The sequence below is a fragment of the Nerophis lumbriciformis genome, linkage group LG03 (genome assembly GCF_033978685.3).
Source record: "Nerophis lumbriciformis linkage group LG03, RoL_Nlum_v2.1, whole genome shotgun sequence".
Lineage (NCBI taxonomy): Eukaryota > Metazoa > Chordata > Actinopteri > Syngnathiformes > Syngnathidae > Nerophis > Nerophis lumbriciformis.
In genome coordinates this window covers 41334553-41362500 of record NC_084550.2, presented here as the reverse complement: position 1 = coordinate 41362500, position 27948 = coordinate 41334553, and the positions used below count along the sequence as shown (strand labels likewise).

Sequence of the window (27948 nt, the reverse complement as noted above, 5' to 3'; positions counted from 1 at the left end):
AAATTTCGCTATTTTACAAGAACAACAAAAAAATTGACAATACTGTGATAGAATTCAGAATTTTATATGACAAATGTCGCCATTTTGCATTAAAAAGTAATAATTTTACATAAAAAAAAGTAATAATTTTACGAGAAAATATTGCAATATTGCGGAAACGGAAAGAATATGAGAAATTGTTCCCAATTTTATAAGAAAAAAGTCGATGTGAGAAAAAGACTGCTTTTAGTTATTTTTTTAATTTTTTGTTTGTAATTGGTTTTTAATCTTCATTATTACTTCAAGTTATTATATATATATATATATATATATATATATATATATATATATATATATATATATATATATATATTTATTTTTTTTATTTTTTTTATTAATGTTGGCTAGAGGGGGTGCATTTCAATTTCTTACACACACTTGTTATTTCATATGTTGACACTTGTAAAAGCGACACACAGTCAATTTATCTTTTTGGGACCACCCTCATTTTGATAGATGTCACCAGCAGGGGTGCAAATGAGACATTCTCTATTAGATGCAATGTTATTGAGACCATGATTTATGTCATCACTTGTTCACACCTCCTCATATGGAAGATACTTATCCTTCTTCATGTCTCAAGAAGGGTAGAAATATAATAATAACATTCTTGTATTGGTTACCTTCTAGAGACCTCCGAAAAATTCCTACCTCTCGTATTATAATAAAAGTCGTTAATTTTACTCGCCAAAAGTCACAATTTTATAAGAAAACTTTAAAATGTTGGCAATGTTATAATATTAATCAGAATTTTACTCTGCAAAATTATGGCAAAAGTCATAATTTTACTCAAAAAATGTCGCTATTTTACCAGAACAACAATATAATTGGCAATCTTGTGATAAAAGTCAGAAATATATATGACAAATGTCACCATATTGCATTAAAAAGTAATCATTTTACGAGAAAATATTGCAGTACTACAGAAACAGAAAGAATATGAGAAATTGTTCCCAATTTTATAAGAAAAAAGAGAAAAAGACTGTTTTTAGTTATTAAATTTTTGGGGGAATTTTTTTTGTAATTGGTTTTTAATCTTCATTATTTACTTCACGTTATTACAGCATATCTCTATGTACATATTTATGATTTTTTTTTTATTAATTCATTTTGGCCAAAGAGGGCGCATTTCAATTTCTTACACACACTTGTTATTTCATATGTTGACACTTGTAAAAGCGACACAAAAATCCCAACTTTATGGGACCACCCTCATTTTGATAGATGTCACCACCAGGGGTGCAAATGAGACATTGTCTATTAGATGCAATGTTATTGGGACCATGATTTATGTCATCACTTGTTCACACCTCCTCATATGGAAGGTACTTTTCCTTCTTGGTGTCTCAAGAAGGGCAGAAATACAAGAACACACACACACACACACACGCACACACACACACGCGCACACACACACACACACACACACACACACACAATGTGCTGAGTGTAAGTGTGTCCCTAAGGCCTGTGCTTGCTGATGTAACAACATGCAGCAGGCTGTACAGGCCATGGCCTCACAGGCCGAGGCTGCCCCCTGCTGGAGGAAGTAAGCAACAAGGGGACAGGCCTCATGTTTGCAATGCTTTATTAATATTGTGCGATGCATATTTTTGGTGTCTTCTCTCACTTTGACGCAGCAGCTCCGAGCCCGTTTGCTCACTTTCTAACGTGATGGCTCTATTTCACGCTTTCATCACCTCCTGTTCTGCCTCACTCCCCCTTTTCTGTGTCCTCAGAGGAGAAGCTTAATTTGGAGGAGAGCGAGTGGGAGGACATCCACGTCATCACGGGAGCTTTGAAACTTTTCTTCCGTGAGCTTCCTGAGCCTCTGGTGCCCTACGGCTTCTTCTCTGACATGGTGGAGACAGTCAGTGAGTGAACAGTCGTTACAATACTACACTTTTTTTTTTTTTTGCAACAAACCACCTTTAGAAATAGTTGCTCTGCAAACATCGCCCAGTTCAGTTTCAGTTTCGGTTTATGTGGAACATGCAATGTGATGCATCACATATTTCCAGTTGTTTCATGACAGCACGTCCGAAAAGGAGTAGGAAGAAGCAGAGCTTATTTAATCCTACCCCTTTTCATACCATAGCAATTTTATCCCATGTCTTTGTTCTCTGTAACAGAACAGTGAATAAATACATAATAACCATAGTAAGTAAACCATCCATCCATCCATCCATCTTCTTCCGCTTATCCGAGGTCGGGTCGCGGGGGCAGCAGCCTAAGCAGGGAAGCCCAGACTTTCCTCTTCTCAGCCACTCCGTCCAGCTCCTCCCGGGGGATCCCGAGGCATTCCCAGGCCAGCCGGGAGAAATAGTCTACCCAACGTGTCCTGGGTCTTCCCCGTGGCCTCCTACCGGTCGGACGTGCCCAAAACACCTCCCTAGGGAGGCGTTCGGGTGGGTCCTGACCAGATGCCCGAACAACCTCATCTGGCTCCTCTTGATGTGGAGGAGCAGCGGCTTTACTTTGAGTTCCCCCCGGATGACAGAGCTTCTCACCCTATCTCTAAGGGAGAGCCCCGCCACCCGGCGGAGGAAACTCATTTCGGCCGCTTGTACCCGTGATCTTGTCTTTTCGGTCATGACCCAAAGCTCATGACCATAGGTGAGGATGGGAACGTAGATCGACCGGTAAATCGAGAGCTTTGCCTTCCGGCTCAGCTCCTTCTTCACCACAACAGATCGATACAGCGTCCGCATTACTGAAGACGCCGCACCGATCCGCCTGTCGATCTCACGATCCACTCTTCCCTCACTCGTGAACAAGACTCCGAGGTACTTGAACTCCTCCACTTGGGGCAAGATCTCCTCCCCAACCCGGGGATGGCACTCCACCCTTTTCCGGGCGAGAACCATGGACTCGGACTTGGAGGTGCTGATTCTCATCCCAGTCGCTTCACACTCGGCTGCGAACCGATCCAGTGAGAGCTGAAGATCCTGGCCAGATGAAGCCATCAGGACCACATCATCTGCAAATAGCAGAGACCTAATCCTGCAGCCACCAAACCAGATCCCCTCAAAGCCTTGACTGCGCCTAGAAATTCTGTCCGTAAAGATTATGAACAGAATCGGTGACAAAGGGCAGCCTTGGCGGAGTCCAACCCTCACTGGAAACGGGTCCGACTTACTGCCAGCAATGCGGACCAAGCTCTGGCACTGATCATACAGGGAGCGGACCGCCACAATAAGACAGTCCGTTACCCTATACTCTCTGAGCACTCCCCACAGGACTTCCCGGGATACAAGTCCACAAAGCACATGTAGACTGGTTGGGCAAACTCCCATGCACCCTCAAGGACCCTGCCGAGAGTATAGAGCTGGTCCACAGTTCCACGACCAGGACGGAAACCACACTGTTCCTCCTGAATCCGAGGTTCACCTATATATTTTTTAAATTCAAGACAAAGTTATATGTTTTTTTTTACTGGTGCTCAAAATAAACCGTGCATGAACATCACCTTGTTCCAAGAACAAAACCAACACAGTGCATGAACTCACATCAAATTACTGTCAGGTTCAAACACCGAACTATCCATTACACAAGACAAGAAGAAGGAATCAAGCAGAGACAGAGTTGAATTTTACTCATGAGGAGAGACGTATTGGGCTGCACACTCAGTTACAGTTTCCCCCTACGCTCTAAGGTACAGCCCCACGTGCTCCTCTATTTATTCGGGAGTTCCCGAGTTAATATCACTGAGGCTGCTTCTGAAGGGAGGGGTAATGCAAGCAGCCCCAGTAGACACAATACGTGATTATTCAGAATGGAAATGTGCTGACACTCGTGATTTCGCCCGGTCTCTGTTTTGTCTGCGTTGAGGTACTCGATGTCCGTCCTTGGCCGTCAGCAGGCAGGGTCTGGAAACAAACTGCTGACACGAGACAACTCGCAAAGCAAGATTACAAATTGTGCCTTTGCACAGATAGAAAAGTACAACTTCAGCTCAATTGCTAACAACTATAGCAACGGCCTTTCAGCATAAGAGTTGTGTGATAACGTATACATGATTATTCTAACATTTACACACCTGCAAATCAGATGGAAAATAAAAGGGACATTGTTTGGGGGTATCCATAACACGGCGATAGGGAGAAGTTTTTATTCACACGATGAGTCGGGTGTGTCTTGACCTTCGCCGAACCCCTGAGACCGACTCACCGAACCCCTAGGGTTCGATCGAACCCAGGTTAAGAACCACTGGTCTAGAACATGTTTTGCTTTATTCATTATTGACGTGTTTATTGATATTTTATGTTTTATGAGATTTCTAGTTAAAGTTGTCATCTATTATTACACCCAAAAATGTGTTTTCTTTTACTTGTTTAATGTCTACTCTATTTGTGTTTGACTTTCTCTTCTACTGTTACCAAATATCATTATTTTAGTTTTAATCAGAATCAAAAAGTGTGTCAATTTGTTCATTTCTTCTGTTATTATTTGTATTATCTTCTTTGTGTTCTCTCCTGAACAAAACACAGTTCTATCACCCTCAAATAATTCTAACTTTAAGTCCTTTGTAACTTTACAAATGTCATTTATATACATATTGAACAATTTTGGTCCCAGTATTGATCCCTGAGGTACACCACAAGATATTGTCAGCTCTGTAGAAGTGTGTTCTCCTATCTCCATGTACACTATATTGCCAAAAGTCTTTGGCCACCTGCCTTGACTCACATATGAACTTGAAGTGCCATCCCATGGAATTGTCCTAAATGGAAACCCATTCCATGAAGCTCTCTGCGTACTGTACGTGGGCTAATTGGAAGGTCACATGAAGTTTGGAGCTCTGTAGCAACTGACTGTGCAGAAAGTCTTTGCACTATGCGCTTCAGCATCCGCTGACCCCTCTCTGTCAGTTTACGTGGCCTACCACTTGGTGGCTGAGTTGCTGTTGTTCCCAAACTCTTCACTTTTCTTATAATAAAGTGGACTTTGGGATATTTAGGAGCGAGGGAATATCACGACTGGATGTGTTGCACTGGTGGCATCCTATGACAGTTCCACGCTGGAAATCACTGAACGCGGCCCATTCTTTCACAAATGTTTGTAGAAACAGTCTCCATGCCTAAGTGCTTGATTTTATACACCTGTAGCCGGGCCAAGTGATTAGGACACCTAATTCTCATCATTTGGATGGGTGGCCAAATACTTTTGGCAATATAGTGTATGTAGCTTCTAACCCGGTTCAAGACCAACCCTCTGATGCCATACCTTTCTAATTTGTTTATTAAGATGTTATGACTAATTGTGTCAAAATGTGGATTGTTTACCGAAGGGAATTTAAATTAGAATGGCTTTCTGGGAAATTTTGACGAATAATTTTGTTTTTCCACAGTTAATTGAAGTCATGTGTTGTACTCTACTTTCTGCGTCCTGCAGAGATCTCGGACTACTCGGACAAAGTGGACCATTTGAAGACCTTGGTGCATAACCTGCCTCCGCCAAACCACGACACTCTGCAGTTCATCTGCCGCCACCTCAAACGGTACGTCATCGAATTAAGCTTCCCCTTCGCTTTCTAGGATTTAAAAAAAAAAAATTTCATTTATTTGTATACATCTATCTCTTCCTCAAGTGAACATTTCGGGAAAATTGCAATGCCCCGTTAAGCGCAAAAATTATGACCAACAGTGGTGAAGCTGTATTTTCATTTGCACTTTAATTTTATCGGCAGTTTATTTAAGAAACATTCATTATTATTAGTTTAGTTAGAATGTATTTATTTTAGCCAATTGTTAATGTTAGCTTATCAATATTAGCATACCAGCATTTTATTGTAGCATTTTTCTTTGATTTTTAAACATTTTTAATTTATTTGTATACATCTCTTCCTCAAGTGAACATTTCGGGAAATTGCACATAAAATGAAATAAGGTCAAAATAATGTTGCACTTTTTGGGATTTTTGCCTATAATTCACAATCCTTATGTGAGACAAGAACACACTTTTTTCTTTTTGTATACATTTGTATGCATTTTTATGTGTTTTATATACAGTACTCACTGTCAGTATATTGGTAATGTAGTAACAGGCACATTCATAATAAAATGGCATATTTACATATTTGTGAATGATAGGCAAAAGTCCCCTCAAAATTGCAATGCCCCGTTAAGCGCAAAAATTATGACCAAAAGTGGTGAAGCTGTATTTTCATTTGCACTTTAATTTTATCGGCAGTTTATTTAAGAAACATTCATTATTATTAGTTTAGTTAGAATGTATTTATTTTAGCCAATTGTTAATGTTAGCTTATCAATATTAGCATACCAGCATTTTATTGTAGCATTTTTCTTTGATTTTTAAACATTTTTAATTTATTTGTATACATCTCTTCCTCAAGTGAACATTTCGGGAAATTGCACATAAAATGAAATAAGGTCAAAATAATGCTGCACTTTTTGGGATTTTTGCCTATAATTCACAATCCTTATGTGAGACAAGAACACACTTTTTTCTTTTTGTATACATTTGTATGCATTTTTATGTGTTTTATATACAGTACTCACTGTCAGTATATTGGTAATGTAGTAACAGGCACATTCATAATAAAATGGCATATTTACATATTTGTGAATGATAGGCAAAAGTCCCCTCAAAATTGCAATTACCCGTTAAGCGCAAAAATTATGACCAAAGGGGTGAAGCTGTATTTTTATTTGCACTTTAATTTTATTGGCAGTTTATTTAAGAAACATTAATTATTATTAGTTTAGTTAGAATGTATTTATTTTAGCCAACTGTTAATGTTAGCTTATCAATATTAGCATGCTAGCATTCTATTGTAGCATTTTTTGGGGATTTCTAAACTTTTTTCATTTATTTGTATACATCTCTTCCTCAAGTGAACATTTCAGGAAATAGCACATAAAATGAAATAAGGTCAAAATAGTACTGCACTTTTTTGGATTTTTGCCTATTATTCACAATCCTTATGTGAGACAAGAACACACTTTTTTCTTTTTTTATGCATTTTTATGCGTTTTATATACAGTACTCACTGTCAGTATATTGGTAATGTAGTAACAGGCACATTCATAATAACATGTAATATTTACATATTTGTGAATGATAGGCAAAATTCCCCCCAAAATTGCAATTCCCCGTTAAGCGCAAAAATTATGACCAAAAGTGGCGAAGCTGTATTTTCATTTGCACTTTAATTTCATCGGCAGTTTATTTAAGAAACATTTATTATTATTAGTTTAGTTGGAATGTATTTATTTTAGCCAATTGTTAATGTTAGCTTATTAATATTAGCATGCTAGCATTTTATTGTAGCATTTTTCTTTGATTTTTAAACATTTGTAATTTATTTGTATACATCTTTTCCTCAAGTGAACATTTCGGGAAATTGCACATAAAATGAAATAAGGTCAAAATAGTACTGCACTTTTTTGGATTTTGCCTATTATTCACAATCCTTATGTGAGGCAAGAACACACTTTTTTTTTTTTTATATATGCATTTTATATACAGTACTCACTGTCAGTATATTGGTAATGTCGTAACAGGCACATTCATAATAACATGTAATATTTACATATTTGTGAATGATAGGCAAAATTCCCCCCAAAATTGCAATTCCCTGTTAAGCGCAAAAATTATGACCAAAGTGGTGAAGCTGTATTTTCATTTGCACTTTAATTTTAGCAGTTTATTTAAGAAACATTTTTTATTATTAGTTTAGTTAGAATGTATTTATTTTAGCCAACTGTTAATTTTAGCTTATTAATATTAGCATGCTAGCATTCTATTGTAGCATTTTTCTTGGATTTTTTAACATTTTTCATTTATTTGTATACATCTATTCTTCAAGTGAACATTTTGGAAAGTTGCAATTTTTTGGATTGTTACCTATCATTCACAATCCTTATCCTTACACTTTTTTTCCTCTAATTTCCGCAGCCATACACCTTACAGCCGTACACCTTAGTATTTGAAACATGCTAACTGTGTGCTCGTCTACGTTAGCATGTTAGCATGCTAACATTAGCGTGCTAACTTTTTGAGCTAGTTTTGCTACCGTTTACCCCAGAGTCCTATTTCTTGGTATGTAGCACATGTTAACTATTATTATGATCACCTTTGCTTGCTAGCAAGCTAACATTAGCGTGCTAATTTTTTTAACTAGTTTGGCTACCGTTTACCCCAGAGTCATATAACTTGGTATGTGACACATGCTAACTATTATTATGGTCACGTTAGCTTGCTGGCAGGCTAGCATTAGCGTGCTAACTTTTTGAGCTAGTTTTGCAACCGTTTACCCCAGAGTCCTATTTCTTGGTATGTAGCACATGCTAACTATTATCATGATCACGTTAGCTTGCTAGCAAGCTAACATTAGCGTGCTAATTTTTTAAACTAGTTTGGCTACCGTTTACCCCAGAGTCATATAACTTGGTAGGTGACACATGCTAACTATTATTGTGGTCACATTAGCTTGCTAGCAAGCTAACATTAGCGTGCTAATTTTTTTAACTAGTTTTTGCTACCGTTTACCCCAGAGTCATATAACTTGGTAGGTGACACATGCTAACTATTATTGTGGTCACGTTAGCTTGCTAGCATGCTAGCATTAGCGTGCTAACTTTTTGAGCTAGTTTTTTCTACCGTTTACCCCAGAGTCATATTACTTGGTATGTGCCACTTGTTAACTTTTAGCATGCAAATGACAGCATGCTAGCGCGCTAACTTAAACATGCAAACTTTTTCATCTACTTTTGCACTTTTTTTCCTCTGTTTCCATCGTTAGCACATTTGTTAGTATTTTAATGAGCGCATGCTAACGTTTTAGGCTAGCTCGGTAATTCATTTTGTACAGTTACACCTGAAACTCACGTATTCAGACACTCGGCACTATCTAGTAAGTACGGCGACCCCCGGCCAGAGGTCCAGGGCCTTCCTTTGCCTCTCCTGGAGGAGACTCGGGTCCCATGGGAGTCTTTTGGTTGGCCTGCAAGAAGGCACACCACCACCAGTGGAACCTCTCTTTTCTCCTCTCATCCCTGCTTGATGTTGCATGTGGAAGTCTTTGAGCTCTGTGGCTTAGTGGCGAGGGCATTTTTAGAAGAATGCCTCATGCAGCGGCTCCAAGTGGTTCCTGCAGTGCGACATACTGGAAGGTGGAAGGTGGAAGCCACGCATTTAGACACGTACGTTGTATGTGCGGACATCTGACTCGTAACATCACTTTCACAGGGACACGACACTCCAAGGCCGACGGAAGCTGATTGCGTTCATATCGAACTATTTTAGTGCTCTAACAGGTCCAGCAGAGGGCACTGTGGTGAAAAGAAACGTTTTTTTTTTTAAAAAGGGGAACTTCTCTTTTTGCTGTCATTTATGCATATCATTCACAATCCTTATGTAAGACATTTGTTTTCCTTTTTTAAATGCATTCTCACGCGTTAAATACCACCAACAATACACCGTCACCTGAATATTAACCAAGTATTAAAGGCCTACTGAAATGTGATTTTCTTATTTAAACGGGGATAGCAGGTCAATTCTATGTGTCATACTTGATCATTTCGCCATATTTTTGCTGAAAGGTTTTAGTAGAGAACATCGACGATAAAGTTCGCAACTTTTGGTCGCTGATAAAAAAGCCTTGCCTGTACCGGAAGTAGCAGACGATATGCACGTGACGTCACAGGTTGTGGAGCTCCTCACATCTGCACATTGTTTACAATCATGGCCACCAGCAGCGAGAGCGATTCAGATAGGGAAGATGCTGTGAGAGACGGGTGGGACCTGATATTCAGCTGGGAATGACTAAAACAGTAAATAAACACAAGACATGTATATACTCTATTAGCCACAACACAACCAGGCTTATATTTAATATGCCACAAATGAATCCCGCATAACAAACACCTCTCCCCTCCCGTCCATATAACCCGCCAATACAACTCAAACACCTGCACAACACACTCAATCCCACAGCCCAAAGTACCGTTCACCTCCCCAAAGTTCATACAGCACATATATTTCCCCAAAGTCCCCAAAGTTACGTACGAGACAAGCACATAGCGGCACGCATGTACGGGCAAGCGATCAAATGTTTGGAAGCCGCAGCTGCATGCGTACTCACGGTACCGCGTCTGCACATCCAACTCAAAGTCTTCCTGGTAAGAGTCTCTGTTGTCCCAGTTCTCCACAGGCCAATGGTAAAGATTGACTGTCATCTTCCGGGAATGTAAACAATGAAACACCGGCCGTGTTTGTGTTGCTGCAGTCGGCCGCAATACACCGCTTCCCACCTACAGCTTTCTTCTTTGCTGTCTCCATTGTTCATTGAACAAATTGCAAAAGATTCACCAACACAGATGTCCAGAATTCTGTGGAATTTTGCGATGAAAACAGACGACTTAATAGCTGGCCACCATGCTGTCCCAAAATGTCCTCCACAATCCGTGACGTCACGCGCAGGCGTCATCATACCGAGGCGTTTTCAGCAGGATATTTCGCGCGAAATTTAAAATTGCACTTTAGTAAGCTAACCCGGCCGTATTGGCATGTGTTGCAATGTTAAGATTTCATCATTGATATATAAACTATCAGACTGCGTGGTCGGTAGTAGTGGGTTTTAGTAGGTCTTTAAACAATTAATGAACGACTTTGGGTGGCTCCATGATCACAGAGAGATAACTGAATATTGGGCTGCTGCTGCGTCGCCTCGGAGTTGATAAAAGTTCATAATAGATTATCACCTGGATAGTAAAAGGTTGTGGTCAACTTTGAAATTCATGACGAGAAAGACACGGAAAAAAAATGCTTGTTTGCGCCATCCTTTTAAAAAAACAAAACAAATGTTTTTATCTACTTAAAGATTTTGATTAATTCTTCATCTAAACAGAAAGATATGTACATCCCATCAGTCGGCATCTCAGTGAGAGTAGACATAGTACAGTAAGTGATTGTTTGAATATACCTGGATAGTAAAAGGGTGTGGTCAACTTTGAAATTCATGGCGAGAAAGACACAGAAAAAAAATGCTCGTTTGCGGCATCCTTTTTAAAAATATTTTTTTTTTATATACTTAAGGATTATGATTAATTCTTCATCCAAACAGGAAGATATGAACATCCCATCAGTCAGCATCTCAGTGAGAGCAGACATTGTACAGTATGTGATTTTTTATTTTTATTTTATTTTTTTTTACCTCCTTAAGTATTATGATTAGCTCTTCATCTAAACAGACATATACAAACATCACATCAGTCGGCATCTCAGTGAGAGTAGACATAGTACAGTAAGTGGATAGTAAAAGGTCGTGGTCAACTTCGAAATTCAAATTATATCCGTAGATGGCGAGAAAGACACGAAAAAAAATGCTCGTTTGCGGCATCCTTTTAAAAAAAAAAAAGTTTTTTATGTACTTAAGGATTATGATTAATTCTTCATCTAAACAGTCGGCATCTTAGTGAAAGTAGACATAGTACAGTAAGTGATTGTTTTAATATACCTGGATAGTAAAAGGGTGTGGTCAACTTTGAAATTCATGGCGAGAAAGACACGGGAAAAAAAAATGCTCATTTGCGGCATCCTTTTTAAAAAAAACATTTTTTTTAATATACTTAAGGATTATGATTAATTCTTCATCTAAACAGGAAGATATGTACATCCTATCAGTCGGCATCTCAGTGAGAGCAGACATTGTACAGTATGTGATTTTTTTTTTTTACCTTTTCAAGTATTATGATTAACTCTTCATTTAAACAGACATATACAAGCATCCCATCAGTCGGCATCTCAGTGAGAGTAGACATAGTACAGTAAGTGGATAGTAAAAGGTCATGGTCAACTTCGAAATTCAAATTATATCCGTAGATGGCGAGAAAGACACGAAAAAAAATGCTAATTTGCGGCATCCTTTTTAAAAAAATATGTTTTTTTTATATAATTAAGGATTATGATTAATTCTTAATCCAAACAGGAAGATACAAACATCCCATCAGTCGGCATCTCAGTGAGAGCAGACATTGTACAGTATGTGATTTTTTAAATATACCTGGATAGTAAAAGGTTGTGGTCAACTTTGAAATTCATGGCGAGAAAGACACGGAAAAAAAATGCTCGTTTGCGCCATCCTTTTCTGCTTTTTACCTACTTAAGGATTATGATTAACTCTTCATCTAAACAGAAAGATATAAACATCCCATTAGTCGGCATCTCAGTGAGAGCAGACATTGTACAGTAAGTGATTGTTTTAATATACCTGGATAGTAAAAGGTTGTGGTCAACTTCGAAATTCAACCTATACCCGTAAATGGCAAGAAAGACACGAAAAAAAAAAAGTTTGTTTAACTAAACAGAAATATATAAACATCCCATCAGTCGGCATCTCAGTGAGAGTAGACATAGTACAGTATGTGATTGTTTTAATATGTTCGTAGTTTCTACTTGCTTAGCATTTAGCAATACTGCAACTAAAGCTGGATCTGTTTGGCACACATCTTCTAAAACTTGTAGCTCATCCTCATTATACTCAGGCTCAAAATATGAGGTTATGTATCATCAATCATCTCCCTTGAAGTCTGCCATGAGTAGAAGTGTTCTGTTTTTGTTGAAGTAAATAGTGAACGTGTCGATGAAATTAATACGCCGCCGTATACTTAAAATGAGCAAAATAGGTAAATATTGCATGTTATGATGAATGTGCCTGTTACTACATTATGTATATACTTACAGGGTGTATATTAAAAAATGATGGAGGCATTTGGAAGTGTTGTCTTTATTGGAGTAATAAAGCGACATCCATTGGCTCCATTGTTAGCTGACTTTTGCCAATATTTATTCACCTGTTAGAATGCATAAAAAAAGAAAAACATATGTGTTCATGTCCTACGTACATAAGGATTATGAATGATAGACACCATTTTTTTTAAAAGTGCAGTTCCCTTTAAATGGGAGTACAGGTCAAAGTTTAGATGTTATTGAATGAAAAGGTGTCTCAAAATGTGTTGTTGATAGTGTTCTGTTTTCATTTGTGCACTAAACTATCAAGCCATCAAAGCTGTCTTTATATAGCACTTTTCATATATATATATATATATATATATACAGTACATATGTATATACAGTATATACATGTGTATGTATATATATATATATATATATATATATATATATATATATATATATATATACACACACACACATATGTATGTATATATGTATATACATATGTATATATATACATATGTGTATATATGTGTGTATATATATATATGTGTGTGTGTATATATATATATATATGTGTATACATATATACATATGTATATATACATATGTATATATATGTGTGTATATATATACATGTATACATATATATGTATATATACACACCTGTGTATATATATATGTATGTATATGTGTATATATCTATGTATCTATGTGTATATATATGTATATATGAATATATATGTGTGTGGGTGTACTATATATATATATATATATATATATATATATATATATATATATATATATAGTACACATATATATATATATATATATATAGTACACATATATGTATATGTGTATATATCTATGTATGTATGTGTATATATATATTGTATATATATATATATATATATATATATATATACACACACATGTATGTATATACATATGTATATATATACATATGTGTATATATGTGTGTATATATATATATGTGTGTGTGTGTGTACTATATATATATATATATATCGACGCATGCGCCGATGCATCGGTGTTGCCGGACCCGTGGAGGGTGGACTTGGTGGTGGGCCGCCAGGCCATGTGTCCCCGAAGCCACCGGGGACAAGTCAGGTGGCGGCGGCGGGTAGATTGTCGCCGCCATCGTCGAGGCGGGCGACCTCGGAACGGCCATGTCTGTGGTCGTTGAGGAGGCGGACGAGACTGGCGCCAGAACCTCAGCAGTCTTTGAGTCCTGTACCAAAGTCTGGGGTGTCGCTGCTGTTGGCGCCAAAGGCGTCCATGAAAAGTCCAGAAACGACAAGGTGGGCGGCGCCGTGGTGCGGCCCGCTGGACAAGAGGAGGTGGGCGGCGCCGAGGTGCGGCCCGCCGGACACGAGGAGGTGGGCGGCGCCGAGGTGCGGCCCGCCGGACACGAGTAGGTGGGCGGCGCCGTGCTGCGGCCCGCCGGACACGAGGTGGGTACATCGTAGGCGAGGCAGGCGCAGGAGGCGTCGTCGCCATGGTAACAGGAGGCGTCGTCGCCGTGGTAACAGGAAGCGTCGTCGCCGTGGATACAGGAAGCGTCGTCGCCGTGGATACAGGAAGCGTCGGCGCCGTGGATACAGGAAGCGTCGTCGCCGTGGAAACAGGAAGCGTCATCGCCGTGGAAACAGGAAGCGTCGTCGCCGTGGAAACAGGAAGCGTCGTCGCCGTGGAAACAGGAGGCGTCGTCGCCGTGGAAACAGGAAGCGTCGTCGCCGTGGAAACAGGAAGCGTCGTCGCCGTGGAAACAGGAAGCGTCGTCGCCGTGGAAACAGGAAGCGTCGTCGCCGTGGAAACAGGAGGCGTCGTCGCCGTGGAAACAGGAGGCGTCGTCGCCGTGGAAACAGGAGGCGTCGTCGCCGTGGAAACAGGAAGCGCCGTCGCCATGGAAGCAGGAGGCGCCGTCGGCGTGGGCGGAGCCAGAGGCGGAGCAGGCGGCTCGTCTGTCGGCGTGGGCGGAGCCAGAGGCGGAGCAGGCGGCTCGTCTGTCGGCGTGGGCGGAGCCAGAGGCGGAGCAGGCGGCTCGTCTGTCGGCGTGGGCGGAGCCAGAGGCGGAGCAGGCGGCTCGTCTGTCGGCGTGGGCGGAGCAGGCGGCTCGTCTGTCGGCGTGGGCGGAGCAGGCGGCTCGTCTGTCGGCGTGGGCGGAGCAGGCGGCTCGTCTGTCGGCGTGGGTGGAGCCAGAGGCGGAGCAGGCGGCTCGTCTGTCGGCGTGGGCGGAGCCAGAGGCGGAGCAGGCGGCTCGTCTGTCGGCGTGGACGGAGCCAGAGGCGGAGCAGGCGGCTCGTCTGTCGGCGTGGGCGGAGCCAGAGGCGGAGCAGGCGGCTCGTCTGTCGGCGTGGGCGGAGCCAGAGGCGAATCAGGCAACGGAGTATCTGCGGGTGGTGGATGTCTGAGCTGGACTGCTGTGTTGGCCGTAGGGGGAATCATCACCTGCAGTGCGGAGAGTATACTTCCCATCTGTCTCTCCAAAGCACCAAAGCGGGCGTCTTGGCGTTCCGCTATGGCGTTGACGCAAGCCCCAAGAACGCCAAACTGTTCCTCTTGTTGTCCAAGTTGTTTGTCCTGTTGGTGCAATGCCCATTTTACTTGGTTGGTCTCTGCAGTGTCTTGTGTGCTTTGCAGTGCTGGAGCAGGAGGTGGAGAGGATGACGTTTGCAGGACCACCAGGGTTGATGGTGGCGTCAGAGTGGCAGGCGTCCGGGCTGTCGGCGTGGGAGGAGCCAGAGGAGTGGGCGGAGTGTTCTCTGCTGATTGGGATTGTTCCTCCATTTGCAGTTCAATAAGTACCTTGCGGTACCACTCATCCACCCAAGCCGGACTGTACTTCTCTGGCGGGTCCAACTTGCTTTGTGGCACTGGGGAAGGAAGTAGGACCGAAGCAGACAGCGCCCCCGCTGGAGGAGAGGCAGGCAGCATCCTCAGTGGAATGAGTTCTGCTTGTCCCGCTGACACGCTACCAGCACTGCCCCCCCCCCTCAGGAAGCAGATTCCAGATGCTAGATGGAGCTGGTGGGGGGAGCGCTTGTTCGGCGGGAGCAGAGGGCACGGGCGGGTGGGCTCTAGGAAGCCTGGAATCTGGCCTTGTGCGTGTGCGCCGCTGGCGCCTTTCTGGACAGTTGCCAGCAGGTGGTGACTGAGGGGAGGAGAAGCCGCACGGGAAGAGCCTGCCAGACATTGTTGAGGGCAAAGTGTCCGTCTGGTACCCCTTCTGCGCCTGCTCTGAGCTGCCCCGCTGCCCGATCCTTCGCGTACCGGGTGGGGTGGACGACGTCCGGGTGGCTTGAGAGTGGGGGAGGAAACGAGTCTCTGCTTCCGTGAACTTAGCCATTAGCTGCTCCCATGCTACCATGGCGTCGGCCGGAAGGTCTTCTTCGGACAGCTCGGCTTCGTCCTCGTGTTGCCACGGCTGGGTGTCCGCTTGGAGCTCCAGGAGGATCTCTTGTTTGTCCGTGTTGGACAGGAACACTTCGTCTGGCTGGGTCAATCTGTTGCGTCTGCGGGGACGCATAGCTGCGCTGGTGTGTTCCTTCCAAGGCAGGAGACAAGTAGGAGCGGCGTACAGGTAAGATTTAAGTATTTTAATAAATAAAAGGCAGGACAAAAATACGAAACTGAGGACGCTAGCAAGCGTGGAGCTAAACAAAAAAACCAAAATGTCACCAAGGGTGATAAACAAGGAATGCTAGCGTGCACAAATTTACTATGAGGAGAAAACCAGGGGAAACGTAAATGTTGCGTAGAGCAAACATTGACCCAGCACTTACTGCTGGGTGACAGGAAACTATAAAGGGGAGTGATTAGCCAAAACACCTGGTGGAAACACTAATTGCCAAAACTAAGACAGGTGAGGAGAATCAGTGCCCATGGAAACCAGCAGTAAACAAGGAAAGAGTGTGCACCCAGGAAACAGACTAAAGCAGAAACATAACCGACATAAATCATGCCATGATCCGGGTAACGGATCATGACAGTTTGGTTGTCAAATGTTAAGGTGGTATTATTAAATAAATGTCGGTGTTTAGCAGGACCGATAATCAGCATTTCCGTTTTCTTGGCGTTGAGTTGCAAGAAGTTAGCGGACATCCATTGTTTAATTTCATTAAGACACGCCTCCAGCTGACTACAATCCGGCGTGTTGGTCAGCTTTAGGGGCATGTAGAGTTGGGTGTCATCAGCATAACAATGAAAGCTAACACCGTATTTGCGTATGATGTCGCCTAGCGGCAGCATGTAAATACTAAAGAGTGCAGGGCCAAGAACCGAACCCTGAGGAACTCCGCACGTTACCTTAACATAGTCCGAGGTCACATTATTATGGGAGACGCATTGCATCCTGTCAGTAAGATAAGAGTTAAACCACGACAAAGCTAAGTCTGACATACCAATACGTGTTTTGATACGCTCTAATAAAATATTATGATCGACGGTATCGAAAGCAGCGCTAAGATCAAGAAGCAGCAACATAGATGACGCATCAGAATCCATCGTTAGCAGTAGATCATTAGTCATTTTTGCGAGGGCTGTCTCCGTAGAGTGATTTGCCCTGAAACCGGATTGAAAAGGTTCACAGAGATTGTTAGACACTAAGTGTTCATTTAGCTGCTGTGCGACAATTTTTTCGAGGATTTTCGAAATAAAGGGAAGGTGGGACACTGGTCGGTAGTTTACCATGAGGTCAGGATCAAGGTTAGGTCTTTTGAGCAGAGGATGAATAACCGCTTTCTTGAATGCTAGGGGAACAGTGCCAGAGGAAAGTGATAAGTTTATAATATTTAGCATTGATGGACCTAATAATACAAAAAGCTCCTTGATAAGTTTCCCAGGAAGTGGGTCGAGTAAACATGTTGTTTCTTTTATCCCACTTACACGCTGTAATAGTTCCTCTAATGTTATTTCATCAAAAAGAGAGAGACTATTTTGTAATGCAGTATCCGTCGTAGATACAGTTGTATCTGTGTTAATAGAACCCAGTTGTAGCTGGGATGCGTTGTCTTTAATCTCCTTTCTAATGAGTTCAATTTTCTTATTAAAGAAATTCATAAAGTCATCTGCCGAGTGGGTGGAGCTATTGGGAGGAGTCCCTTGTTGGGTTAGCGATGCTACTGTACTAAACAAAAATTTAGGGTCGTTTTTGTTGAGGCGGATGAGATTTGAGTAATATTTAGCTTTAGCTAAGGTAAGCATGCGTTTATACGATATTAAACTATCACTCCATGCTTGATGGAAAACCTCAAGCTTGGTCGCGCACCATTTGCGTTCCAATTTTCTACATGATAATTTATGAGCTCTGGTTTCTTCTGTAAACCATGGGGTGCGCCTTTTAGGGGCCCTTTTTTGTTTTAGCGGTGCTATACTATCAATGGTTTTGCGCAGGGCATTGTCAAAGTTGTTAGTGAGGTTATCAATAGAGCCGACATAATTTGGGAATGGTGCCATTACCGAAGGCAGTAGGTCAGCAAGAGTCATCGTTGTGGCAGCATTAATGTTGCGGCTGCTATAGCAGTTATTATTATTATTAGTTTGTTGACAATGAGTCAGAACTTCGAATTTTATAAGGTAATGATCGGACATTACTTAAGTATACGGGAGTACCATAACTTTGGAGGTGGTGACACCCCTGACCAGCACTAGATCTATCGTATTGCCGTTGCGATGCGTAGGTTCATTTATTATTTGTGTAAGACCACAGCTATCAATTATAGTCTGGAGCGCCACGCACTGAGGGTCCGATGGGGTATTCATATGGATATTAAAGTCCCCCATTATGATTATATTGTCTGCGTGCGTCACTAGATCAGCAACGAACTCTGAGAATTCATTGATAAAGTCCGAGTAGGGCCCTGGGGGGCGGTAGATAACAGCCATATCGAGAGGCAGCGGTGCGACAGACCTCATAGTAAGCACCTCAAACGATTTGTATTTATTATTTAGGTTAGGGGTAAGGTTAAAGTTTTCATTGTATATTAGTGCGACCCCCCCACCCCTTTTAAGGGGACGGGCAATATGCGCATTCGTATAGTTAGGAGGAGATGCCTCATTTAGCGCAAAAAAATCGTCTGGTTTGAGCCAGGTTTCGCTAAGACCAATGACGTTAAGATTGTTGTCTCTAATGACCTCATTAGCTAATAACGTTTTAGGAGACAATGATCTTATGTTTAAAAAGCCCATATTATAAGTATTGGGCTGTTTTGACGAGTTTTTGTTTAAATTGTCCGTAGTAGAAATATTAATAATGTTGCGTTTATTATACGTAGTGCACTTTAAATAGTTTCGACCATATCTAGGAATTGATACGACGGGAATTTTCAGATTGTTTGCTTGATGCTGCGATCGACTGAACGCATCATGATTTGCCACCTCAGTAGAATGCATATCTTGCTTGTGGCTGTCCATCGATTACGATGATGACGTTGCTCCAGTAATGGGTTATTGAGGGGGGTTTCGTATATGCCATTGCATGTGGCTGTGCAGGCCAATGCGTGACCCGCATGGTTTGCCACATGTGGGGCAGATGTAGTCCACGCTTGAGAGGGGGGCCCCTGCAGCGCGTTGATGTCTCTGTAAACGTTGTTGTTTTCTCTTCTCAGTGGTCTGCTCCTGGAGATGAGCAATGCCGGCGTGACTGCAGTTGCGCCAGGTGTGGCGATCAGCAGCCAAGACTTCCAGTGCGGAAGGCTGGATAGCACAGCGCTTCAGGAGGGTTTTTTATGTGGTCCTTGTAGCGTTTCCGCTGACCCCCAGGAGACCTACAGCCTTCCTGGAGTTGGCCGTAGAGGATCTGTCGGGGGAGCCTCTGGGTGGGCATGCGGATTACATGCCCCACCCAGCGCAGATGTCTTAGCGCAAGGAACACTTGGATGCTGGGTGTTTGGGTCCGATCATAAATATCCACATGTGGGACTCTGTCCTGCCAGGTCAGACCCAGGATCCGTTGCAGGCAGCGGATGTGGTATCTCTCCAGGATTCTGACGTGCCTTTGGTAAGGGGTCCAGGCTTCCGAGCCGTATAGCAGTGTGGACAGACAAACTGCTTTGTAAACAGCTGCTTTGGTGGAAACTGTCAGGTTTCTGTTCAGGAAGACCCTGGTTTTGAGCCTACCGAAGGCAGAAGACGCTAACCCAACACGAACCTGGATGTCATTATCGATGTTACAGGTGGGGGACAGGACGCTTCCGAGGTAGGTGAAATGTGGAACGATGGTGAGCTGCTGGCCATCAATGTTGAAGACAGGCACTTCTGACTGGTGGGTAGAGTGTTGCGCAATGATCTGTGTTTTTGAAATGTTGACCTTGAGTCCTAGGGCGCTGTACGTGGATGAGACCAGGTTAAGTGCACGTTGTAGAGATTCTGGCGTGTGGGCAAGGAGAGCACAATCGTCAGCATACAGAAGTTCTAGGATCTGTTGTTTTGTAATTTTAGTGAAGGCCTGGAGGCGCCGGATGTTGAAGAGACTGCCGTCCAGCCGGAACTGTATGTGGATGCCATCTGTGGTTCCCAGAGCTTTGTGTGAGAGGAGGGTGACTGCTGAGAGAAAGAGGTTGAATATGACAGGGGCTAGGACACATCCCTGCCTGACCCCGACTTTCACATTAAAAGAGGGGGATTGCTGGCCTCCGATGCGGACACAGGCTCGCATTCCATCGTGTAGTTGTCTCAGGATGTTGAGGAACTTTGGCGGAATGCCCAGCCTTCCCAGTAAGTCCCAGAGGAGATTCCGGTTATCAGTGTCAAATGCTTTGGACAGGTCGATGAAGGCGATGTACAGATCCTGGTGGTGTTCCCGGCACTTTTCTTGTACCTGCCTGGCTACAAAGATCATGTCAGTAGTACTGCGATCTCTTCTGAATCCACACTGTGATTCAGGCAGGATGTTCTCAGAGATGTGAGTAACTAAACGAGAGAGCATGACCCGGGCAAGAACTTTCCCAGCAACCGAGAGCAGGGAAATTCCTCTGCTGTTTCCACAGTCGGCTTTGTCACCTTTCCTCTTAAAGATGGTTATTATAGCAGCATCCTTCCATTCCTGGGGGATGGCTTCAGAGGACCAGATGGAGTCAATCAATTGGTGAAGCCGGCGGGTGAGGAGATAGCCACCAAACTTCAGCACCTCAGGGCCTGGGCTTTTGTTGTTTTTTAGGCCCTTGATGGCTTTTAGGACCTCAGCAAAGGTAGGCGGGGAGTCCAGGTTGTCGACAGGGGGAGTGGTCGGGAAATTGGTGAAAATGTCCTGGTCAGAGGGATTTTCGGAGTTAAGGAGAGTGTTGAATTGTTCAGCCCATCTATTTAGGATCTGGGGTGTGTCCTTATAGAGGGTGCCTCCATCTGCTGATCTGACTGGGGTAATGTTTTTTCTCTGTGGACCATATATGGATTTGACGGCATCATAAAATCCATGGGAATTGTTTGTGTCAGCATAAAGTTGGATCTCGCTGGCTGTCTTGATCCACCAGTCATTTTCCATGGCTCTGAGGGTACGCTGGACTTCGGCTCTTATGGAGGAGAGTCGAGTCTTTAGTGTGATGGATTGTGGGTTGGCCAGGTAAGCAGCATGGGCTTTGTGTTTTGCCTTGAGAAGTTTATGGATATCCGGTGCACTGTTGTCAAACCAGTCCTGATGTTTACGCCTGGTGTACCCAAGGGACTCCTCTGCTGCCTGATGGATGGCAGTCCTTAGGGAGTTCCAGCAGGTGTTGATGTCAGGGTCCAGGTGGGTATCAGGAATTGCAGACAAATGTTCTGCAAGCTGTGCTCTGAGCTGTTCTACAGAGTGCTTGGATTTGAGTGCTTCACAGTTGAGTCTCTTGTTTGGTGGTGTTTTCTTCAGTTGGGGGCGGATTTCCATCTGAAATTTGGCTCTGATCATCCGATGGTCAGTCCAGCAGTCCGCTCCACGCATCGCTCTGGAGATTAGGACCTCCTTCCTGTCTCTACGACGGGTGATAATATAGTCGAGGAGGTGCCAATGTTTGGAGCGAGGATGTTGCCAGGAGGTCTTGAATTTATCCTTGAGCTGGAACAGGGTATTGGTGATGATCAACTGATGTTCAGAGCAGAGTGTAAGGAGGCGAAGCCCATTATCATTAAGCCTACCAACCCCGTGCTGACCAAGTGTTCCGGCCCAGAGCCCACTGTCAGAGCCCACCCTCGCGTTAAAATCCCCGAGGAGTATGAGCTTGTCGATGGGAGGCGTTCCCTCAATGGTGGAGTTTAGTGAGGCATAGAATGAGTCTTTGCTCTCGAGGTCTGCATCCAGAGTTGGGGCGTAGGCACTGATAAGGGTGACATGGCGATTTTTGGTGAGTGGTACACGCCACGTCATGAGCCTTTCGCTTATACCCACTGGAGACTCTGGGATCTTGTGAAGCAGGCTTGTCCTGGCGGCAAAACCCACTCCATGTAGACGACGGGAGCCTTCTGGATGACCCTTCCAGAAGAAGGTGTAGCCTTCTCCCGCCTCCGTGATTGAGTCTTCCCCATGTAAGCGGGTTTCGCTCAGGGCGGCTATGTCAATGCCGTATCGGTTTAGTTCATGCGCAACGAGTGCTGTTCTTCGCTGTGGGCGGCAGGAGAGATCACGCACATCCAACAGTGTGCGGACGTTCCATGATGCTATTGTGAAGGGAATTTTGTTTCTCTTGTACATTTGTTTTCGACCGCATAAAGGGATGGCCCGGCAGCTGCGGTAGGCTGCCCGGGCAATGAGGAACAGACCATTTTTAGGCCACCTTTTCTAGGCCCTTCCCATTTCAGGGTGAGCAGAGCGGTGCTGCTCAGTCACGTACGAAGCTGCCGGGGAGGCATGCTGTTCCATCCCATGCCACGGCGACCTTCACTCGCACGCCGCCTACGTGCAGGGTTGGGCTAGGTACTGCCAGTCACATCCTTGACCTGTACCAGCCACCCTTCCCCATCGCCGCAGGACTTGAGGGCGGGGAGGTTGGGGGTTAGGGGTAGTGCTGAGGAGGAGCAAAACACCTGCGCAGTGAATTGATTTAAGTGGTGGTAGAAGTGCGCAGTCTCTACCCGCACTGTTTTGTCTTGGCCCCATGTGGCGTCCTCCAGTGGCATGAAAAGCTCATGACGACCTTCTGCCGCATGGGGTTGCAGAGGACTGCCAGAGCACCGGTCTGTTGGTGACTGCCTAATGCGGGTCCTCGCCACAGATTTTTCGTTAGGGGTTTTCTCCCGTAGCCTATAACCAAGTGGTTAGCCAGTAGGCACTGGTCAATGAGGCAGAGACTTTTGAGGCGGTCTCTGCAAGCTATTTAACCCATAGCTGGGACCCTGACAGGTACTACCACTCCGGGTCAGAGTGGACCTGGGAGCAATGATGACTGAGGGGTAACGCCACCTTCCCCAAAACTCCAGAACTCCCGAACTGAAGCCTCATCACCGGATGCAGTTTTGAGTCATACCCCGGACACATTCACAACAGAAAACACATTATGTGAGTTGTGTGTTATTCTAAGAAAATTGCTATGCGTACAGGAATTATCCAGCCTGGTGCTGGCTAGTTCTAGCTTAACTGACTCCTCACCCGGACTAGCAGGCTCTGTAATTGCCTGTGACCGGGCTTGCTCTAGTGTAGTTAGTCAAATGTGACTTAAACAGTAGTCTATGTTTTTAGACAGGATGATGGCGCCTTCCTGGTTAGGGTGAAGGCCGTCCCTCATCAGCAAGCCTGGTTTGCCCCAGAAAGAGGGCCAATTATCAATAAACGTTAGTCCCTGTTGTCTACAGAAGCTAGCCAGCCACTTGTTAAGCGAGACTAATCTGCTATATCTCTCATCATTGCCTCTCGCAGGCAGGGGGCCAGAGACAATAACTCGATGCCTGGACATCTTTCTAGCGAGATCACAAGTCCTGGCTATGTTTCTCTTTGTAATCTCTGACTGTCTCATTCTAGTGTCATTGGAGCCAACGTGTACAACTATATTCGCATAACTAGTGGTGCGATTAGCCTGTCGTACGTGTTTACTAGGCCTGTTGCGAGTTAGCTCCCTAAGATTAGCCTCAATGTCAGGTGCTCTGGCCCCAGGGATGCACTTAATTGTGGCTGGTTTGCTAAGCTTTATGTTTCGGGTGATGGAGTCCCCTATGACTAAGGTGTGGTGCCCGGTAGACTTGGGTGTAGGACTAGCTAAAGAGCTAAATCTATTATGCGTCTCAACCGGTACACCGTAGCTTGTAGGCCGCTTAGGACTACTACAGGCTGGGCTAGTTAGCTCGCTACAGCTAACGCTAGCAGATGTGTCCGCAACATCTAAAGTTACGAGATTACTCTGCTCTAACTGGCGGACACGGCCCTCTAGCAGAGCCAGCCTCTCCGTGAGTAAGGTGCAAGACGCGCAGGAAACCATACTCAAGGTGTTTTCTGTCACCGAGTGAAGTTCCTGCTGTCTTCCGAGAAGTCCTGGTCACGGTGTGCAGGAGTAGATTCCTTCTGACCGGCAACCGACGACGCCTTTCTCCGCGCTAGCTTCGTTAGCTTAGCAGCTAGCTACTAGCTAGCTGCGGGAGGGGTGGTGAGACAGAGATCGGGTGATTTGCAAGTTAAATAGTACTACTAAATATGTTGAGAAAGTAATAAAGAAAGCTGCAGAACAATTAAAAGCACACAAATAGAACGATACTTAGCTTTTTCGAAACAGCGAGCAGTCACGCACGGTGAACCGGAACCGGAAGTCAAGCCCAATAATGTCCCGAAAAGAGGTCATGAGATCACATGAGATCCCTCAGGAGGCTGCTCAACATCAGGTGGCAGGACAAGATCCCAGACACCGAGGTCCTCCTCAGGGCTGAGATGGATAGCATCTATGCCATCCTCAAGCGTTTCCAGCTGAGATGGGCTGGCCATGTCTGCCGCATGTCCGATGAACGCCTACCAAAAATGCTCCTGTACGGTGAACTGCACCATGGAAAGCGCTCACGCGGCGGACAGCGGAAACGCTTTAAGGACACCTTAAAGGCCAGTCTCAAGGGCTGTGGTCTGGACCCAGAGACATGGGAAGCCGATGCCCAACACCGTTCAAACTGGCGCTCTGCAGTCTGGCATGGTGTAGCAGACTTCGAGGAAAAACGCATCCATGAAGCCGAACAGAAGCGACAGCTCCGCAAGACCAGAGACAGTTCTTCCCTCTCTGCCAGCCACCCCCCAGCCATAACCTGCCCTCACTGCAGCCGGTCATTCCGCGCAAGGATTGGCCTCATCAGCCATCTTCGCACACACAAATCATCGTGAAGTCACCTGGTCATCTTCGAAAACGAAGGACGAACATGATACATATATATGTATACATACACACATGAATATATATATATATGCATGTATATGTGTATATATTTATGTATCTATGTGTATATATATGTATATATGAATATATATGTGTGTGTGGGTGTAATATATATATATATATATATATATATATATATATATATATATATATATATATATATGTATATATATATATATATATATATATGTATGTATGTATGTATATATATATGTATACAGTATATGTATGTATATGTGTATACATCTATGTATGTATGTATATATATATATGTGTATCATTATATGTGTATATATATGTATGTATGTGTATATATATGTGTATATTTATATGTGTATATATATGTATATATATATGTATGTGTATATGTATGTATGTATGTATGTGTATGTATATACATGTATACATATATATGTATACATACACACATGTATATATATGTATGTATATGTGTATATATCTATGTATCTATGTGTATATATGAATATATATGTGTGTGTGGGTGTACTATATATATATATATGTACTGTACATATGTATGTATATATGTATATATACACATATATGTATATATGTATGTATATGTGTATATATACATGTATGTATGTGTATATGTATGTGTATATATATATATACATATGTGTGTATATTATATGTGTATATATATGTATGTATGTATATATGTATCTATGTATGTGTATATATATATATATATATATATATATATATATAAAATATATAATATATAATATATAAATAAATATATAAATAGTCTTGTGATTTTTTTCCCCACACATACATATATATATATATACATATATATATATATATATATATATATATATATATATATATATATATATATATATATATATATATATATATATATATATATATATATATATATATATATATATAAAGGTACCTAATCAAGTGACGTTTTCTTTAGCAGTGTCATGCAGGGTTAATGTTGATAATGCTAACCTGCTAACAACAGCTAACGAAAAAAGTGTGACATTTAAGTCACGATGTTCAACATTTTGCAGCGTTTTGGAGCATTCCGACACCAACCGGATGAGCACCCAGAACATCGGCATCGTGTTCGGCCCGACGCTGATGCGGCCCGAGTGCGACGGCGGCAACATGGCGGTCAACTTGGTGTACCAGAACCAGGCGGTGGAGCTCATCCTCAACGAGTACGAGCGCCTCTTCGGAGGGAGGCCCGGCGGCGCCTCCTGAGGACTTTTCCAGACGTCTTCCACGCCGGGAGAACATTAAAGGTCTCTGGCAGGAGAACATCTGGACGCCACGCCGCAGGACGCCATTTTAGCCGCCATGCTTTTTACACGCAGATGTTCCTCTTGTTGCTTCTCCTTGATAATCTGGCACACACACACACACACACACACACACACACACACACACACACACACACACACACACACACACACACACACACACACACACACACACACACACACACACACACACACACACACACACACACACACACACACACACACACACACACACACACACAGAAGTAGTGAACCATCTCACTGTGATTGCACTTCTATGCATACAAACATGCTGAACTTGATGGCCGCCATCTTCCCTTTTCTTTCTTTGTTACTTCCACTTCAAAATTTACTTTATTTGACTTTATTCTTCTTTATTTACACGCTGTCGTCGTCCCCTTTGAAACATCTCCTTTGTTGACGCCATAGTTTGTTGTAAAAAGCCACATCTCTCCTGAAATAAATAAACAAGTGATGTCATCGTCTTCATGATATTTACTGCATATTTTAGCTTTATTATTACAATTAAATAGCTGGATTTAAAAGTAGATTATTTAATTATTTTTTTTTTCATTTCTCTTTGGAATATGATTATTAATAATGTCGAATTGTATTAAAACAAATATAGAACAAATATGTATATTATATTAAATATTCATTAAATGTTAATTTATTTAATAATATATTATATAAATTATTATTCTATAATAATACATAATGTACAATAATCTACGTATAATTTTGATAAATTGTCACATATTGAAATAATATATTTTTTTAAATTGTCTATAATTATATAAAACAGAAGGAACAATTGTGAGCGCTAGCCCTGCTCCTTTCCAATGAAGGCTTCAATAAATAAATGTATTAAAATTAAAACATTTGTCAAAATAATTTACTGTCGAAGAATTGTATGAAAACAATTGAGTAGCTGTTAGTATTTTTTTTCTTTAAAAATGATTTATTTTTATTTAAGTGGTAATGCTGCTGGTTTACTTTAGAGGGCATTCCTACAAAAAAATAGATACATTGTTTTTTTGTTTTTTAAATACAATATTTTCATAACAATTTTTAATATTAAATCTAGAATTTTTTATTTTTTATTTTCTAATGAGGCTCTTTTTGAAAGAATCATATACATACGACCTTTGTTTTTTTTTTAGCTTTTTTAAATTGTGTACATTTTTTTAAAATCAAGAATAATTAAAAACGATAGTAAAAAATAACTATGAAATAAATGAGAATATCTTCATTGTTAAAATGTCAATGAAAATGTTCTCCCATAAGAACAAAAATAGAACAAATAAATAATCTGTTACAAATTATTTTGTTAATTGTAGTAAAATGTTCTTATTATCATTAAATGTATAAAAATGCATAGAAATATGTTATTCATATTTGTCGGATAATAAAAAGAGGGCAAGATGTTGGCGATACCGTATGTACAATTTTAATATTACAAATATGCACAAACATGCAAAGAAATATTATAAAACGCTAATTCAAAAAACATTTTGGCTCCTTTACAAAAATACTTCATGAAATATAATTTCAAACAAGACTGTGCACTCATTTTG

General features: G+C 42.3%; 1 protein-coding gene across 4 annotated transcripts in view; it reads left to right on the top strand.

Moving 5' to 3' along the window:
• arhgap9 (Rho GTPase activating protein 9) overlaps positions 1-26856 on the top strand; it is a 221890-nt gene extending 195034 nt beyond the window's left edge. For all 4 annotated transcript variants that reach the window (XM_061937756.2, XM_061937757.2, XM_061937754.2 and 1 more), the window contains 3 exons: positions 1779-1913; positions 5434-5539; positions 26120-26856. In XM_061937756.2, coding sequence (XP_061793740.2) covers positions 1779-1913; positions 5434-5539; positions 26120-26312 — 434 coding nt within the window. In that variant the 3' untranslated portion in view covers positions 26313-26856. The remainder of the gene's footprint in view (positions 1-1778; positions 1914-5433; positions 5540-26119) is intronic.
• The last annotated feature ends 1092 nt before the right edge of the window (positions 26857-27948 follow it).